Source organism: Amblyraja radiata, chromosome 20 (assembly GCF_010909765.2).
Source record: "Amblyraja radiata isolate CabotCenter1 chromosome 20, sAmbRad1.1.pri, whole genome shotgun sequence".
Classification (NCBI taxonomy): domain Eukaryota; kingdom Metazoa; phylum Chordata; class Chondrichthyes; order Rajiformes; family Rajidae; genus Amblyraja; species Amblyraja radiata.
Window position 1 is genome coordinate 12,958,204 of NC_045975.1, and position 19,674 is coordinate 12,977,877.

Below are 19,674 nucleotides of genomic sequence, written 5' to 3' on the forward strand. Positions count from 1 at the left end.
GAGGGCGGTGAGCTCATGGGACAAATAACCAGAGGGAGTAGTTGAGGCCCGTACCAGAACAACATTAAAAAAAAGATTTCATCAGGTACATGGATAGGAAATGTTTAGTGGGATATGTACGAGGGGGGGTAAATGAGACTAGCTCAGGTAGACATCTTGGCCAGCGTGGACGTGAAGGGTCTCGACCCAAAACGTCACCCATTCCTTCTCTCCAGAGATGCTGCCTGCCCCGCTGAGTTATTGCAGCATGTTGTGTCTACCTTGGGCTGAAGGGACTGTTTCCATGCTGTTTGACTCTCTAACTCAATGACTGTATTACATTACGTTCTTGATCTGATCAGCTGGGCCGGCACGGTGATGCAGCTGTGGAGTTGTTGCCTCATTCCGGTTTCCTCTCACACGCCAAAGACGTACAGGTTTGGAGGTTTAATTGGCTTCGGCAAAATTGTAAATTGACCCTCGTGCGTGTGTAGGATAGTGTTGTTGTGCGGGGATCGCTGGTCGGTGCGGACTCGGTGGGCCACAAGTGCCGGCTTCACACTGTATCTTCAAACTAGATTAAACTAAAAGCTGGGATCTTACTAAAGGCCTACGCGCCTATTCCGGCTCTTAATGTTTGATAATCATTCCTCTTGTTCTTCTAATACTTGCTCATGGGCACGAAGCTCTCCAAACCCCTCCCGAAATTCTCCACCTCTGTCTCTCCCCTTGTAAAATGCCACTTCAGCCCCACCACTCTGATCAACTCTCTCTTCCCAAAACAAGAGGAATGTGGAAGATGGCGCCCAGGCCAGGCGGCTTGCTGGTCCCAGAAGTGGATCTGCAATTATGCATTACAACCACACAGCTCTTTTGCACCCATATGTTGGTGGCCTTGCCGAGGCAGCGTGAAGTGTAGATGGGAGTCGATGGAAGGGAGGTTGGTTTGCGTGATGTTCTGAGCTACCCTCACAATCTCTGCAATTTCTTGTGGTCTTGGATGGAGCTGTTCCCAAACTGTGCTGAGATGCATCCCGTAAAAATGCTGTTAATTGAATGCCTGCCAAGAACTAAAAACTGCAGGAATGAAATGTGCTGAATAAATACTTGTGATAAGCCAGAGAAACATTGCCCTTGGCCTTGAGATGATACAGTTTCTCTGGGGACTGGCGAGAGTGCAGAGGAAATTTGGGATGTGCCTGGATGGAATGGTTTAACTTAAGAGGAGAGACTGGATAGGCTGAGTTTGTTTTCTTTGGAGCAGAGGAGGTTGAGGGGGATCTGGGAGAGGGGGGGGGGGGGGGGGGTCGGTAAGGTAGAATTTAGTTTAGTTTAGAGATACAGCGCAGAAACAGGCCCTTCGACTCACTGAGTCAGCACCAACCAGTGATCCCTGCACACTAACACTGTCGACACACACAAGGGACAATTTACAATTATACCAAGCCAATTAGCTTACAAACCTGTACGTCTTTGGAGTGTGGGAGGAAAGCGAAGATCTCGGAGAAAACCCACGCAGGTCACGGGGAGAACGTACAAACTCTGTACAGACAGCATCCGTCGTCAGGATCGAACCCGCGTCTCTGGCGCTGTAAAAGGCGGCAACTCTACTGCAGCGCCACCATGCTGCCCAGATAGTAGAAAACTTCTCTCCATGTCAGATGTGTGTAACCTAGAGATCATAGCACTAAACGATATTCCCTTTGTCCTGTATCTGTACACTGTTGATGGGTTGATTGTAATCATGTGTTGTCTTTCCGCTGACTGGATAGCGGGCAACAAATAAAAGCTGTTCACTGTACCTCGGTACACGTGACAACAAACTAAACTAGAATAGATTCAGAGACATGGAGTCACATTGCACGCAAACTTTACCTTTGGCCCAGCTTGTCCATTTCAACTTCAATGCCCTATTTGCCTGTAGCAGGCCCATATCCCACTGAAACCATTCATATCCATGTAGCCATCCAAACTTCAAAGTGACAGAGGATTGAAGTGAAAAGGGCCTCAGATAAGGAGGAGTGAAATGTAAAGGCTGAGGGAGAAGGAGACTGGGCAGAGGGGAAAGAGGGAGGATAAGAGGGAAATGGGGGACATTAGAAGGATGAGGGGATCTTATTGAAATATATAAGATTATAAAGTGTTTGGACACGCAAGAGGCAGGAAACATGTTCCCGATGTTGGGGGAGTCCAGAGCCATGGGCCACAGTTTAAGAATAAGTGGTAAGCCATTTATAATGGAGACGAGGAAACACTTTTTCACACAGAGAGTTGTGAGTCTGTGGAATTCTCTGCCTCAGAGGGTGGTGGAGGCAGGTTCTCTGGATACTCTCAAGAGAGAGTTAAATAGGGCTCTTAAAGATAGCGGAGTCAGGGGATATGGGGAGAAGGCAGGAACGGGGTACTGATTGGGGATGATCAGCTATGATCACATTGAATGGCAGTGCTGGCTCGAAGGGCCAAATGGCCTACTCCTGCACCTATTGTCTATTGTCTAACTTGGGAATGGAGAAGAGCAGATGGAATAGGAGCAGGGTGACTGGGCTGGTGGAAGTTGGTGGGAGAAAAGTGTCTACATGGGGTGGGGGCGGCTTAGTGAAAGGAGAGGGGTGCACAGTGTGTTGCGAGTCTTTAGTTTAGTTTAGTTTAGTTTAGTTTAGTTTAGTTTAGTTTAGTTTAGTTTAGTTTAGTTATACAGCGTGGAAACAGGCCCTTCAGCCCACTGAGTCTGCACCGACCGACAATCCCCGCACATCAACACTATTCTACACACACTCGGGACAATTTACAATTTTACCAAAGCCAATCAACCTACAAACCTGCATGTCTTTGGAGTGTGGGAGGAAACCGGAGATCCTGGAGAAAACCCACGCAGGTCACGGGGAGAATGTAGAACGTAGACAGCACCCGTAGACAGGATCGAACCCAGGTCTCTGACGCTGCAAGGCAGCAACTCCACCGCTGAGTCACTCAACGGCAAAAACAATCGGTTTACAAGGTAAATTCCCGGGATGGCGGGACTGTCATATGCTGAGAGAATGGAGCAGCTAGGCTTGTACACTTTGGAGTTTAGAAGGAAGAGAGGAGATCTCATTGAAACATATAAGATTGTTAAGGGTTTGGACACGCTAGAGGCAGGAAACATGTTCCTGATGTTGGGGGAGTCCAGAATTAGGGGCCACAATTTAAGAATAAGGAGTAAGCCATTTAGAACGGAGACGAGGAAACACTTTTTCTCACAGAGAGTGGTGAGTCTGTGGAATTCTCTACCTCAGAGGGCGGTGAAGGTGGGTTCTCTGGATGCTTTCAAGAGAGAGTTCTTGAAGGGCTCTTAAAGATAGCGGAGTCAGGGGATATGGGGAGAAGGCAGGAACGGGGTACTGATTGGGGATGATCAGCCATGATCACATTGAATGGCGGTGCTGGCTCGAAGGGCCGAATGGCCTACTCCTGCACCTATTGTCTATCGACTCTTTAACAAGGGCTGCAGTCCCCCAGCACTTGCCGTGACCTCTGACCTCCAAGGTCCCAAGTGTTTCAACAGCCAGTAATAATTGAGGTAATTAATGCACCGTAAGAAACACAGAAGGCACAAACGCTTGAACGTTCGTACCAACAAACTCAGAAAAGACTTCTTCCCCTCTGTTATCAGACAACTGAGCAGTCATAATGTCATAGTTATAGAGTCATGCAGCGTGGAGACAGGACCTTCTGCCCAACCTGCCCACACCAACCAACATGTCCCATCTACACTAGTCCCACCTACCTGCATTTGCCCATATCCCTCTAAACCTGTCCTATCCATGATGTATCTATCTAACTGCTTCTTAAGTGTTGCGATAGTCCCTGCCTCAACTACCTCCTCCAGCAGCTCATTCCACCCACCACCCTCTGTGTAAAAAGGTTTTGTACTGTTTGTTGGTTTGTGTAAATTTGTGTTTATGACTTGAAAACCAAAACTAAAGTTATTAATAATTTTTTTAAATAATAATAAAAAACTTACCCCTCAGGTACGTATTAAATCTTCCCCCCCCTCCCCCCCCCTCCCCTCCACTTTCACCTTAAACTATGTCCTCAGTTTCTCATTTCATCCACTCTGTGCGTTTACCCAATCTATTCCACTCATGATTTTGTACACCCACCAGCTAGAGTGTAATCCGATCTTCCAACCTACCTCATATGGACATCGGACTTTTTCTGTAGCTGTAAAAACGATAGCGCTGCAACACTTTATTCTGCACCTTAGTACTTTTCTCTTTACACTACCTGTTGTATTGTGTATGACTTGAGTGTACTCATGTATGGTATTAAAAGGAAGAGCATAGATTATTCTTGCATTATTCTTGCTCACCTCAAAACCAGCACTTCCTCCAACTTGGACCCACACCAATTCGCATACAGAGCCAATAGGTCAGTAGAAGACACAGTCAATCTGGCCATTCATCACACTCTGCAACACCTGGAAACCGCCAACACGTACGCCCGCATCCTGTTCATGGACTTCAGTTCGGCATTTAACTCCATCAACCCGGTTAAACTCTTCCATAAATTAACGGACATGAACATCGACCCCTGCATCTGTCACTGGATCTACAGCTTCCTTTGGAACAGACAACAGAGGGTGAAGATACATAACACAATATCTCACCCCCTGCACCTCAGCACAGGAGCCCCTCAGGGCTGCGTCTTGTCACCCTGGTTATTCTCACTCTACACAAACCAATTCACATCCCAGCATAGTTCAGTTAAAATTTATAAATACGCAGATGACACAACCATCATAGGTCTCATCTCGAACAATAATGAAACAGAATACCGCACTCAAACACACAAAGCAGTCACTTGGTGCACAGATAATAACCTCTTACTCAACACATCAAAAACACACGAACTCATCATTGATCTCAGACGTAAGGCACAACCCAAGACCCCCCTACTCATCTCAGGCGAACCCATATCCACCACTGACTCATTCAAATTTCTTGGCACTCACATAAGCAATAACCTCAAATGGAAAATCAATTCAAATCACATCTACAAAAAAGCCAACCAAAGACTCTTCTTCCTCCGCCAGCTCAAGAAGTTTAGAGTAAGGAAACACCTCCTAATCAAATTCTACACAGCCATCATCCAAAGCATGCTCACTTCATCAATTACAGTCTGGTTCAGCAGTTTAGACACTCACTCCCGTAATAAATTACAACGCATAGTTAACAAAGCATCCAAAATCATCAGCACTCCCCTTCCATCAATAGAATCACTCCATCACAAACGGTCCGTGTCAAGGGTGAAGAAAATCATCTCTGATCCCTCCCACCCAGCTCACCACATCTTCCACCTGCTGCCATCAGGAAGGCGCTACAGCTCACTGCCCGCCAAGACATCTCGATTTAAAAACAGTTTTTACCCACACGCATTCCGAATTCTGAACACACTATGATAACAGCACATATCCTCCCCGTGCATGTACTGTATATTGTATGATGTTGTGTTTTATGTTATGTTTGACGGGTATCAGCCTACCTTGTAACATCCTGTACTGAACCTGAATTCCACCAGCTTGACTGTGTGGTCATTAAATAATCTAATCTAATCTAATCTAAAAGCACAGGGTAGGTACATGCCCTTCAGCCCACAATGTCCATGCTGAACATGACACAAGACAAACTAATCTCGTCCACGTGTGTGATCAATATCCTCTCCATTCCCTGCCTATCTAAACGCCTGTTAAACATCACTATCATATCTGCCTCCACCGCCAACCCTGGCAGCGCATTCAAGGAACTTACTCTCTATGTAAAAATCTTGCCCCACACAGCTCCTTTCAACTTTGCCCCTGTCGCCTTCAAGCTATGTCCTCTAGTCGTCCCCCTCTCATGTCAAGCTTTCGTATCATTTGCCCGACAGGATTGAGGAGACGAAGAAATGGCCGATCATACGAGTGATCCTTGATTATGTTGGCTGCTTCTCTGGGGCAGTGTGCAGTGTAGATAGAGTCAATGGTGGGGCAGTGCGGTCCGTGTGATGAACTGGTCTACATCTACAACATTAGTTTAGTTTAGAGATACAGCGCAGAAACGCCTCTCGGCCCACCGAGTCCGTGCCGACCAGCGATCACCCCGTACACTAGCACTAACGTAACTCACTCCGGGGACAATGTACAATTTTTACCGAAGTGAATTTGCTTACAAACCCGTACGTCTTTGGCATGGGTGAGGAAATCGGAGCGCCCGGAGAAAACCCACACAGGTTACAGGGAGAGCGTGCGAACTCCGTACAGAGAGCACCCGTAGCCGGGGTCCAACCCGGGTCTCTGGCAATGTGAGGCAGCAATTCACCCACTACGCCACCTTGCAGTTGAGTGAGAGTGGCAGGGAGAAGGGTAGGGTGGGGGGGGGGGGGTGGTGGACTGGTTAATGGCTCCTAGGTTAGAGAGCCCAGAGCGGTCGGCTTGAACCCATTCACACTCGCCACCTCCCTCCCTCAGGATTTACAAATCGTTCCACGTTACCCTTTCCATTGGGCAGCTGTTCACCAGCTGGAGCCGATAAGCTGAATTGTTCCTGACAAGGGATTGTTTTGGTCCCAGCTTGTATCAGAATGTTTGCAGAACAACTTGTTCAAGCGAGCAGAGCAAGTTTGCCATTGCACTGCTCCCAGGGGGGGTGATTACAGTGAAGGTGGATGGGGCAGGGGTGAGTGGGGCAGTGTGCAGTTGTGTACATGTTTCTGAGTCAAAGTCAACGTCAGCGAATGTAAACATCCATTCCACCGCCTTTCTTTATCTCCCACTCCCTCCCCACCCCCTCATCCCCTCCCTCGCCCTCATTCTCCATCTCCCACTCCCTCCCCACCCCCTCATCCCCTCCCTCACCCTCGCCCTCGCCCTCATTCTCCATCTCCCACTCCCTCCCCACCCCCTCATCCCCTCTCTCACCCTCGCCCTCATTCTCCATCTCCCACTCCCTCCCCACCCCCTCTCTCATCCCTTCTCCCTCTTACATTCTTTCCCTCAATCTTGTATTGTCTTTCTGCTGACTAGATAGAAAGTAACAAAAGCTCTTCAATGTACCTCGGTACATGTAACAATAAACTAAACTCACTCCCTGCCCCCTTACATCCCTTCTTTTTCACACACACCCTGTTTCTCTCTCAGTCACTCCCACGCCCTTTCAATCAATCACGTGGTTACACGGTTTCAGTCTTTGTCAGTCTCTTTTTCTCTCTCTCAATCCCTCTCTCACACACACACACACACACACACACTGTCACTTTGTCTCCATCTCTCTAAATCTTTCTCTCTCTAGATCTCACACACCTGTATCAGTCTCTCATTTTCTCATACATTCACACGCGTAATCTGTCTCTGTCATTCTCTCCCTCTCTCTTTCATACACATACTCCCTCTCTTTCTCTCTCATTCCCTCTTTCTCTTTCTCTCTCTGACCCTCTGGCTCACACAAACACACTCTCTCTCTCTCTCCCTCTCTAATTCTATCTTTCTTTCTTTCTCTCGCTCGCTCTGCCTCCCTGACCCTCTCACACACCCTGTCCCTTATTGTCTCATTATTTCCCCCCCCCCTTCTTTTTCTCTGGCTCTCTCACACAATATCTCTCACTTCCTTCCTCTTTCTTGCTGTCCACATCTCTTGCGTTTACATTTATTTTGCATAGTTGAGATTTGCATACATTCACCGATTTTTTTTGCATAAATTAAAAAATAGATGTCCTCACATTCTTTGCGGTGCAGCCATGGACAAGTGTATTTCCTTCTCGTTGATCTGAAAATGCTGCTGGTTTTGGCGGCCACTTGCGTGCCGCCTTGAGGGGTGCTGCTCTATCTCAGGGGCTGCTCTGCTGTAGCTCATTGTAAACCAAGGCCTTGTCTCTCCTAAGATAGACACAAAATGCTGGAGTAACTCAGCGGGTCAGGCAGCATCTCTGGAGATATGGATTAGGTGACGTGTCGGGTCGAGACCCTTCTTCAGACTGAGAGTCAGGGGAGAGGGGAACATTTTCATGCCTCTAGTTTCCCTCTTCCATGACTCTCAGTCTGAAGAAGGGTCTCGACCCAAAACGTCACCTTTTCATTTTCTTCAGATAAGCTGCCTGACCCTCTGAGTTACTCCAGCATTTTGTGTCTAACTTCAGTTTAAACCAGCATCTGCAGTTCCTTCCCACACACCTTGCCCCTCATCCTGGGAGAATGACAGCTTCTCCTGACTGGAGAATCACGGAGGAATTCTTCATGACCACCTGGTCAATATTTATAACACAATTAAAAAATCCAGCCATGGGAATGGATAGGGGTGAATACACTGTCTTTTATCCCTAGAGTAGAGGAATCATAGTTTTAGGGTGAGAGGGGAAAGATTTAATAGGAACCCGAGGGGGCAACTATTTCACACAGGTGGGTATATGACCCATAATGCTGGAGTAACTCAGCAGGTCAGGCAGCATCTCTGGAGAGAAGGAATGGGTGACGTTTCGGGTCGAGAACGTTTAAGTGGCAACTGTGCAGGTACTTTAGAGATACGGCGTGGAAACAGGCCCTTCGGCCCACCGAGTCCACACACGACCAGCAACCCCCGTACACTAACACTAACACTAGGGACAATTTACAATTTTTACTAATTAACCTACAAACATCTACGTCTTTGGAGTGTGGGAGGAAACCGGAGCACCCAGTCACAGGGAGAACGTACAAACACCAGACAGACAGCACCTGTCAGGATGGAAGTTGGGTCTCTATAGGGCCGCAACTCTACCGCTGCCCCACTGTGCTTCCCTCAAGGAGCAGAGCAGAGCAGAGAGGGCTATCGAGTTAATGCAGGCATGGGTTTAGAGTTGATAGGCATGATGGCTGGCCTAGGCATGATGGGCCGAAGAGCCTGTTTCTTTGCTGTACATCTCTGACTTTAACTGCATTAAGACTATAGGGTTAAGAGAGAACTGTAAAGTTTCATCTAGTGATGACAAGACTGCCAAGTGTATTTAATTGTCCTATGTACCAGCAATGAAATCCTTACTTGTTGCAGCTTAACATGCCTGTTAATGCGATGACACACAGAGAAATATAGACCCATGATCAATCATGCAACTGATTAATAACAGCAATGTTATGGTAACCATAATAGTGCTAAACCAAAGTCTGTAAAGCATCAAAGACACAAGCCATTGGAGATGGGCCAGTGGGTTCATGCACTTTACATCACTGAACTAAATTAACATTCCCCAGCCATGATCACATTGAATGATGGTGCTGGTTCGAAGGGCCAAAATGGCCTACTCCTGCACCTATTGCCTATAGATCATTATTACTGAGGCTGGTGGTGTGTAGGGTTCAAGAGTTGTCAGGAAGAAGCCGTTCTTGAACCTGGTGGATACAGATACTTGAGGATTGTCAGGCCTTTAAGGAATGCGTGGTGTGACTAACTCCTCTCTGGCTTGCTGCATCTTTTGTAGAGGGTTCCAAATAGTTTGCAAATAAATGTCTTTAGTACAAGAACCCACACTCTCCGATTGGAGGGTCAGGGCCAGTGAGTTCATGCACTTTACATCACTGAACTGAATTAAAATTCCCCAGTTACTGTGGTGAGATTTGAACTTGCGTCTCATGATCAATGGACCAGGCCCCTGGATGATCTGTGCTGTGGTTAACTTATTGCATGGGAATGCAGAGGGTTGGACTGACCCTTTTCGAGACCCGAGTTCAAATCCCACCTTGGCGTGTCTGGAATTTTGATGTCAGTCAATAAAGCTGCTGCTCCCAACGATAACCAGGAAAAAGGCCGTCATAAACACGCACCTGGCTCACTGAAGGAGTTTCGGAGAAGGGACTCTGACATCCAAGCCCCAATCGGGCTCTGTGTTTAATTTAGTTTAGTTTAGAGATACGACACAGAAACAGCATGGCCGCGCCGACCAGCGATCCACGCACACTATCCTACACACCGGGGACAATTTACTATTTTACCAAGACAGTTAACCTACCAACCTCTACGTCTTTGGAGTGTAGGAGGAAACCGAAACACCTGTGGGGGAAAACCCATGCAGTCACAGGGAGAATGTACAAACTCCATACAGGCAGCACCCAGAGTCAGGATCGAACCCAGGTCTCTGGCACTGTGAGGCTGCAACACTACCGATGCGCCAATGTGTAGCCCTTAAAAAGATATTTTAAAAGACGTTTGGGCATATATATATATATATATATATATCGATAGGAAGGGTTTAGAATGATATGGGGCAAATGGAACTAACCCAGTTAGTCAGATGGGATTGCATGGACAAGGTGGGCCAAAGAGCCTGTTTCCGTGCTGTACAGCTCTACGCTTCCCTTTGACTCCCCTGTTCAGGGATGTCTAGGGGTGGAAGATTGCAACCTTCACGTGGTCCGCCCTGTTTCGACTAATGCAATCAACTTGACGTGTACAAATGGAAGATCAAATAGAACAAGTTGTCCAACAACTTTAGGCTGTGCACGCCACACGAAAGAAGAAGAAGGGATGTCTAGGGATGGTTGGTAACTACTTGTATAGATCTACACATCCCAAAAAATGAATAAATAAAAAACTGGACACTGCCAGCATATGGACAGTACAACATTTATGCCTTGTCCATTCTGTCTGTGACCACATGGGCAACCTCCAGGTGCTCCAGTTTCCACCCACATCCCACAGACAGGTGTTAGTGTAGATACTGCATTCACTTATCAAGTACAGGAGTATAGAACAAACTGAGATTTGGGAGCAAATCCTTCAAGCCTAGTCTATCATTCTTCAAGGACATGGCTGATGGCTGATCTACGACCTCAGGATTACCACCTTTCTTGAACGTCAGGTACTTTGGGCGATAGATAAGGTGAATGCACAGAGTAGGTGAATCAAGAACCAAAGGTGAGAAGGGAAAGATGTAATAGTAACCCAAAGCCAACTTTTCCACACAGAGTGTGGAGGGTATATGGAACCAGCTGCTAGGAGAGGTCAACGTAGCAGGTAAAATATCAACATTTAAATGACATTTGGACAGATACACAGATGGAATATGGGCCAAACGTGGGAAGTTTGGGACTAGCGTAGATGGGGCATCTTAGCCTGCATGGGTATGTTGGGCTGAAGGGCCTGTTTCTGTTCTGAGTGACTCTATGACTCTACTGACCTTGTCATCATCGAGGGATCTGTGTATAGGAGGCACTGCCTCAAAGACCCATACCATGACTCAAAGACCCTTTACCATCAGATCCAAGAACAGCTTCTTCCCAACAACCAACAGACTCTTGAACACCACTCAACACTAATCTCAGTCATTATGATTTTCTATTGACCATGTCTATGGTTGCACTATGGACTTTAGCTTTGCACTATTATAGTTACCTGGTATTATAGTTATTAATTTATTGTATTATTGATTGTTATATTTTATTTCTGCGTAATTGCATTTACAGGCCTGTAAAGCTGCAACAAGTAAGAATTTCATCATTCCATTCCTGGTATATATGACAATTAAACACTCTTAATTCTTGACTCAATATCTCCCTGGTTCTCCTGCAAGTGATGAAGCTTCCTCTTACCTCAGTTCTGAAAGGACGTCTCTATATTCTGAGGCTGTTATCTCGGAGTCAATCTCACCAACAACGTCTCCTGGACCACCCATTTTGAAGCAATGGCCAAGATAGTACACCAACACCTCGACTTTCTCGGAAGGCTAAGGAAGTTTGGCGTGTCCCCAACAACTCTCACCAACTTCTACAGATGCACCGTAGAAAGCGTATTATCGGGACGCATCGCAGCATGGTTTGGGAACAGCTCCGTCCAAGACCCCAAAAAATTGCAGAGGATTTTGGACATTGTCCAGACCATCACGCTAACCAACCTCCCTTCTATTGACTCCATTTATACCTCACGCTGCCTTCGGCAAGGCCAGCAGCATCATCAAGGGCAAATCACACCACGGTCACTCACTCTTCTCCCCTCTCCCATCAGGCAAGAGGTACACAAGTGTGAAAACGCACACCTCCAGATTCAGGGACGGTTTCTTCCCAGCTGTTATCAGGCAACTGAACTATCCTACCAACAACTAGAGGGTAGTCCTGAACTACTATCTACCTCATGGGAGACCCTCGGATTATCCTTGATCAGACTTTACTAGCTTTAACTCGCACTAAACTTATTCACGTTATTCCCATTATCATGTATCTGTACACCGTGGATGGCTCGATTGTAATCATGTATTGTCTTTCCGCTGACTGGTTAGCGCACAACAAAAGCTTTTCACTGTTCCTCGGTACTCTTGACAATAAACTAAACTCAAACTCAAACCTAGTAAGAAAGAACTGCAGATGCTGCTAAAATCGAAGGTAGACTCAAAATGTTGGAGTAATTCAGCGGGTCAAGCAGCATCTCTGGAGAGAAGGAATGGGTGACCTTTCTCGACCCAAAATGTCACCCATGCCTTCTCTCCAGAGATGCTGCTTGACCCGCTGAGTTACTCCAGCATTCTGTGTCTACCTTCAAACTCAAACCTAAACTGCTCAGCCAGTGGAGAGACCCATCCCTGTATCCATCCTGTCCAGACATTCTACAGACAGATTGTGCCCCTGTTTGGTCCAGGTCATCCCACACACACCATGTGGATACCCAATTGAACTCAACAATGAGGATCATCACAGGAACAATCCGCTCAACACCACTCCCCTGGCTCCCTGTCCTATCCAACATAGCCCCTCCACACATCCGGCGAGTAGTCCTCACTCAAAGGATGCTCCAAAAGACCAAAAACTCCCCTCATCTGCCAATTCACATGGACATCTTCAACCCACCCACTGCTCGACTTCCATCTAGACGACCAATTTGGAAGAACCCACCACCAGCTGATTTCACCATCCAATCAGCTTGGAAAAGGGAATGGGAGTCCAAGGACGTCCCAAATAAACATCTGGTGTCAGACCCCACCCTACCGGTCCCTGGCACCAATCTCCCAAGGAAGCAGTGGACGACGCTGAATAGATTCAGGACTGGACATGGCCCCTGCTTGGCCAGCCTTCACAAATGGGGCAGCAGTCCAACCCCATGGTGTGCTTGTGGAGAGCAGCAAACAATGCAACACATCATTGAAGCATGCCCTCAACAAAGACTCAAAGGAGGACTTGTCACCCTTCATACAGCAGATCAAGAGGCAACTGCTTGGCTAAAGGACTTTGCATTCGCTAAATAAATAAACAGACACCCCCAAAACACGTCCTACTGGATCAGGGGCAGGAACACATGTACAGTGGCCTCTCCAAACCAGAGGGATGCCTCACTGTTGGAAATGGCATCTCTCTGGCTGAATGGAGAAGATCTGATGGCCACAATCGCAGAGAGTTTTCCACAGTCTCCTGGATAATGGTTGTCCCTCACTCAACCTCAGACTACCTGGCCACAATTGCATTATTCTGATGGATCTTGCTATATACAAATTGGCCTCTGTATATCCTAGATAGTCACATAGTGCTGGAGTAACTCAGCGGGTCAGGCAACATCTCTGGAGAAATGGAATAGGTGATGTTCTTAGTCAGAACCCTTCAAGGGTTCCAACCCAAAACATCACCTATTCCTTTTCTCCAGAGATGTTGCCTGACCCGCTGAGTTACTCCAGCACTTTGTGTCTATCTTCAGTATAAACCAGCTTCTGAAGTTCTTTCCTACACACTCTGTATACCCTAGGTGCTCAAAGTGTATCAAAGATGCTCAGTTATCTGTGTTGACTTTGGATGGTCTGGGCGTTCCTGAATTGTCAATATCGACAGGGAAAATATTCCCACAGATTATCATGGAAGAGGAGGGAAGTAAGTATCAGACTGCTGGCTTCCTCGACTCTCGAGACCGGTCCCAGCCAAGGAGCAGGGGACAAGTTAGATGCCAGGGTTGTGGTCAAAAGCACCAACATAAAATTATGTTAAAAAGATAGTTGGGCAGGTACATGGATAGGAAAGGTTCAGAGGGATATGGGCCAAAACCAGGCAAATGGGACTAGTTTAAGGCAGCACAGCGGTAGAGTTGCTTCCTTGCAATGCCAGAGACCCAGGTTCGATCCTGACTACGGGTGATGTCTGTCTAAGAGATTAACGGCATCATGTTTGGCACAGATTGTGGGACAAAGATCCTCTTCCTGTGCCGTATTTGCTTACATTCTAATCCATTAACTACATTTTGCTTTTAATTTTTGGAAGATTATCTTGTTGCGATCTGGAACACTGCTTGGCAGGTTGAAGGAATGGGTCCAACAACGACCTTCAGAGGGGAATGGGGAAAATACACCACGTTTCAGGGGCAGGGCATGGTAGTGGCTGGGGTGCCTTTCACAGGGCAGGTACCCTCTACTCTTGCCCCTTCACCCCCCCCCCCCCCCAGGATAGAGCAGGGACAAAGCTACAGAACACTGAATCTGCTTTGCAGAAAGCGCCCCGAGCCCACCAACACAAGATGCAAAGGTTCGGGAAGAGAAGTCCCCTTGAGAAGCAAGAGGTTGAGAGGTCGGAACCAGGAAAGTTGTCCACCAGAGGCTGACGGGTGTAGTGTGCAGACCGAGATCCCAGCACTGAGGTCACCTGGAACAGGAGGGAAGATGCAAGGTTAATAACAACAGGTCCACGGGTCACTGTTGTTAGAAGACATGAGTGAGCATGGCCAATTACAATCCAATCACATGGACCACCTGAGGGGAAGAGAGCTGAGATTCAGTTGTGACTGAAGATAGACACAAAATGCTGGAGCAACTCAGCGGGTCAGGCAGCATCTCTGGAGAAAAAGGAAAGATGGCCTTTCGGGTCGGGACCCTTGTTTATTCAGAAGAAGGTCTAAAGAAGGATCCTGATCCAAAACGTTACCTATCCTTTTTCTCCAGAGATGCTGCCTGACCTGATGAGGTACTCCTGCACTTTGTGTCTATCTTTGGTATAAACCAGCATCTGCAGTTCTATGTTTCCACGTTGCAGTTGTGACTGGATAGGAAACAAACTGGACACAAAGCTGTCATCTTTATTGGGGAGCTCTGCTGATGACATGATATCAGGGTGATGAATGGATGGGTTGTGTTGCTGGTATCGTCTACCTGTCCACTAGATTTGTCCCACTACTTTAAATGCTCATTCACCTGTTCTGTCACCACAGGCACAGTGTTGTTGAGGGAAGGACCACCAGGATTTTGATGAATGAAGACCAAGTTATGATGAATGGCCGTCGATATTTTTAGTTTAGTTTTCAGTTCAGAGATACTGCGCAGAAACAGGCCCTTCGGCCCACCAGGTCCGTGCCGACCAGTGATCCCTGCACATTAACACTATTCTACACCCACTAGGGACAATTTTTACATTTACCAAGCCAATATACCTACAAACCTGTACGTCTTTGGAGCTTGGGAGGAAACCGAAGATCTCGGAGAAAACCCACGCAGGTCACGGGGAGAACGTACAAACTCCGTACAGACAGCACCCTTGGTCGGGATCGAACCCGGGTCTCCGGCGCTGCATTCGCTGTAAGGCAGCAACTCTACCGCTGCGCCACCGTGACTGCCCCTAGTTTCCAAGTCTCACTCAGAGGAATACCTGGTGCTTGATGGCTGTGGGAGAGGTGGTGGGTTTGTGAGATGCTTCCTGATTAGCCTGGGTCAGCTACCGCAGGTCAATGCTGCTGGATGGGGAATTGTAATTCAGGATGAATCTCAGCACACTGGTCTCCATATATCACTGAGAATTCCAACTCGCTTCCTTGTTTGATAGCGAAACACAAAGTGCTGGAGGAACTCAGTAGGTCAGGCAGCATTTGGCACATCCAGATTCAGGGATAGTTTCTTCCCACCAGTTATCAGGCCACTGAACCATTCTATCAACAACTAGAGAGCAGTCCTGAGCTACTATCTACCTCATTGGAGACCTTAGGACTATTTTTAATTGGACTTTACTGGACTTTATCTTGCACTAAAAGCTATTCCCTTTATCATGTATGTGTACCTGTGGCTGTATCTGTGGACGGCTCGATTGTAATCATGTATTGTCTTTCTGCTGACTGGAGGGAAAGTAGAGGCATGAGAAGGTTCAGAAGGTCCTCAGGTGCTGCCTGACCTGCTGAATTCCTCCTGTCCTTCGTGTTTTGCTTGCTATTCTAGCATTTGTAGTTCCTTGTGTCTCCCTGTACGGTCGGTAAGTTTAGCTGCGAACATCGTTTGACATTTAGACAATTATCAAGTCACAACTGAATCGTGGGCAAGATTCCCCTGATCCATTATATTTTTTGAACAGCGAGGATACCCCTCACTAGTTTCCAGTAGAGTATTGGGTTTACAATCGAGAGCTCACTTGTGGCTTTTGGAGGGGAATTCACAGGGGAACACCTTCAGGAAAGAAAGAAAGAGGAAACAAGAGGTACTTTACAAAGCATCTATTTTAATTTAACATTTGCTTACAGCTTTTGGGTTTCATAAATAATAACATTGACCATGTCGTGCACAGTACAGCACTGATTGTGAGAAAAATACACATTTCTGGAAAAAAAGGTTGCATAAACATTTTTCTTAATTATATTCTGCTATGAAATAGGAACCCGTCTGTTAAAAACCTTTTTTTTTTTCAGATGGGTTGGGATTAAAATATCCTTTGATTCTCATCCTTTAAAGATATGTGGACTCTGTAATAGATAGAGGAGAGAGAGAGAGAGTATAGAGTGTGCAGACTGAGAGTGGGAGCAGGTTTGACTTATAAATCACAAAGTGCACTTGCAGATCATGCACTTCTGGGTCGATTTGCTTGGTTAATGGGCCATCAGATGATGCAAGCCTTTTCAATCTGTTAGCACACAGCCTTCCTTATTAAATCCACTAAAACAACCAGGTTTCTTTTCACACACAGACATAGTTGGGCCAGAAATGTTACTCAAAGATGGATTTACACGGGAAATACCTCTTTGTTAAGTCGGGAGGGAAAACAAATTTGGGGGAAACAGATGAGGCCTTCGCTCGTGTCTCCTCAGTGCCCCTTGCTCCCCCTCCCCCTAGTCGGGAGTTGTGGGGTACAAAAAAATCCCATGGCTGACCATCCCACAGTGGGGATTCAAAGAGGGGTCCAGAAACAATGAGTAACATGGAGGGGGGAAACATTTTAAGTTTTGTTTACAAATTAACTTTGTCAAACTCAATGTATATATTTAGCATCACTTTTTTTTTTACAAAATAAAAGCAGTTACTTCAGTTTTAGTGAATTTAAGGTAAAGAAATAAAAGAATCTTGCATGGTGCTAATATTAGTTTCATCACTCATCACAGGAAGAATAATAGCATGCTTCAAAGAATTAAAATATCGGAAGAATATTGGAAAGATAAGGGTTTAACTTCATGAGCAGGTGATGTAACTGGCTAGTTCGCCACTAATTAAGCTGTGAGAGGGCAGTTTATTGGAAAAAGGAGTCGTTTTCAAAGCTATTGTTCTTTTCTCTGCTCTCGGAGTTCGGAGGGGGGAAGGAAGTTTATTATTTGTTATTTGTGGGTTTGGGGCCACAACGGGTTTAGGGAACAGTGAGAATGGGCGCATTTTCAACGCGTGGCTTGGCATGCGGTGTTACTGGCATTGGCCAAGGCACGGCCAAAGGAAGGCAGCTCATTGCAGAAGGAGACGAAACAGATAGCAAGCGGCGGGTGAAAGTGAGAGGGGGGGAGAGAGTGAGAGACCACCAACTAAATGCACTGTCACATAAGGACATGGAGAACAGAACACTGGCTTATGGTTTACAGATTGTCAACACGACTACACCAGCCCCAATCAGTGCAAGGCTCCTGATATGTTTTTTTTGCCCAAATCGAAATGCGTTCTGGTCCTAACAGAGGGGGTCAAAGCCCGCCTGCTCTCCCCCCCCCCTCTCCCCCCCATCGAGGCTACTCCTGGCCCCGCACCTCAGCGGGATCAGGTTCGTGGCAGTTTTGAGTTCGGCCCGGACAGGTTGACGCACAAAACACCGGCGCAAATGAAAATACTGATCAAGTTTTCTCTCAGTAGACTTTGCAAACAAGGGTTAAAACAATCGCACTGACCTCAAGGCCACGGTCAGTTTAAAAAAAACACATCCCTGGCGTCTGGCGTGAGGAGAGGGGTGGGGGGGGGGGGGGGGCATCAGAACGCTCGCTTCGTACAAAGCAATGCATTCATGTTAAAATTGTTGGCCGACGTTGTGGAGTTCCCTACTCACAGAGCTAAAACTCAGCCTAAAACTCACTGACTGTGGCCTGGGACTGCCGAGGCTCAGGCCTGACTGTGCCTGTGGGCAGGGGAGAAGGTGAGGGTGAGGATGGGGAAAGCCTTCAGTGTAGTGCCGGCTGCTTTGGCCCATAACTCACTCCACACCAAGCCACTGGCGACTGAACTTTATCCTAACTTAAGATAGACACAGAGTGCTGGAGTAACTCAATGGGTCAGGTAGCATTTCTGGAGGGGAAAAAAAGCCTTTCCAGTGATAGGCACAAAGTGCTGGGATAACCCGGCGGGTCAGGAATCAGCTCTGGAGAAAAAGGATGGGCAATGTTTTAGGTTGGGGTCCTTCATCAGACAGAAAGTCGAGGGGAGGGGGGGAAATCTTCCTCCAGAGATGCTGCCCGACCCGCTGAACAACTCCAATGCTTTGTGTCTATCGTCGGTGTAAACCAACATCCGCCGTTCTTTGTTTCTGCACTTCACTTGTGAGTGGATGGGAAACACACACTGGGCAAGAAGCTCCGATCTGATCACTTCATCCTAACTTAATTGTTCAACAATCGACCTACCATTGGTTTCAAAGAAGCAAAATGCAGCGTGTTTTAAATCTACATCTCATGTCATGGATCCAAAAAAAACAAATATTTTCCTGCTTTGTCTTTCTTAAAACATATCCCTGTATAAAAATGTAAACAGTCTAAAGCAGGACAATATCAATTCTTAATTTGTGTAAAAAAAAAAAAACCCCGAAGAGTTGTTCTTTTGGTAACGTTAGCCCAAACATTAGCGGCCTGTTTGTAAACCTATATTGCATAAACCCTTCAGTGTACCTGATAGACTGGTTATCAATAGTCCGCACCCGGAAGTAGTTATTAGCTCGAAGTTTAATAAAAAATAATAATAAATAGCTTGATTGCCACCACTTTACACCCTGTATGTTGTCTGCCACTAAGTGCAGGGGGTTTTCAATGCGTTTTGAGGCCTATGATACTGTGGAGCCATTCACTGAGATGTACCAGAGATGAACCTCCTTCCTGGCACATGTGTAGCAGGACCTCAAACTGCACCAAGAGCAGGGGGACAGTCAGACTCAGCAGCTCGTACAGGTAGGCGTAGTCATAGGCGTTGTTGTGGAAGTGAGAGCCGGCGGCATACAGAACACCATGCATCCAGCTAGACAGTTGCCCTGGAGCAGCGAGCAACAGCCTGGACACCCGCACAGGCCAGCGGAGCACTCTCCGCGGCCAGGGAGGCACGGTACCTGGGGACGCCTCGGCTGCGGAGCCGGCAGCCTGGGCGCACTCGCCGCTGGTCACCGCCTCGCCGTCGGATGAGGTCGTCGATCCCGCTTCACCCTGTGGGGGGGGAGAGGGAGAGGGAGAGCAAAGCGGGGCCATTAGTAACTCGGTGTGTTGTTGCCGTGCTAGAGATACACGTGGAAATAGACCCGTAGGTGGACACAAAAAGTTGGAGTAACTC

General features: G+C 47.1%; 1 protein-coding gene across 5 annotated transcripts in view; it reads right to left on the reverse strand.

Annotated features, from left to right (window-relative positions):
• Positions 1-19,674, reverse strand: part of LOC116984601 (F-actin-monooxygenase MICAL2-like) — a 172,120-nt gene that overhangs the window by 41,422 nt on the left and 111,024 nt on the right. For 4 of the 5 annotated variants that reach the window (XM_033038833.1, XM_033038834.1, XM_033038835.1 and 1 more), the window contains one exon: positions 19,457-19,550. In XM_033038833.1, coding sequence (XP_032894724.1) covers positions 19,457-19,550 — 94 coding nt within the window. Of the gene's footprint in view, positions 1-18,555; positions 19,551-19,674 lie in introns of those variants that run through there. The other variant, XM_033038837.1, reaches the window with a different exon arrangement.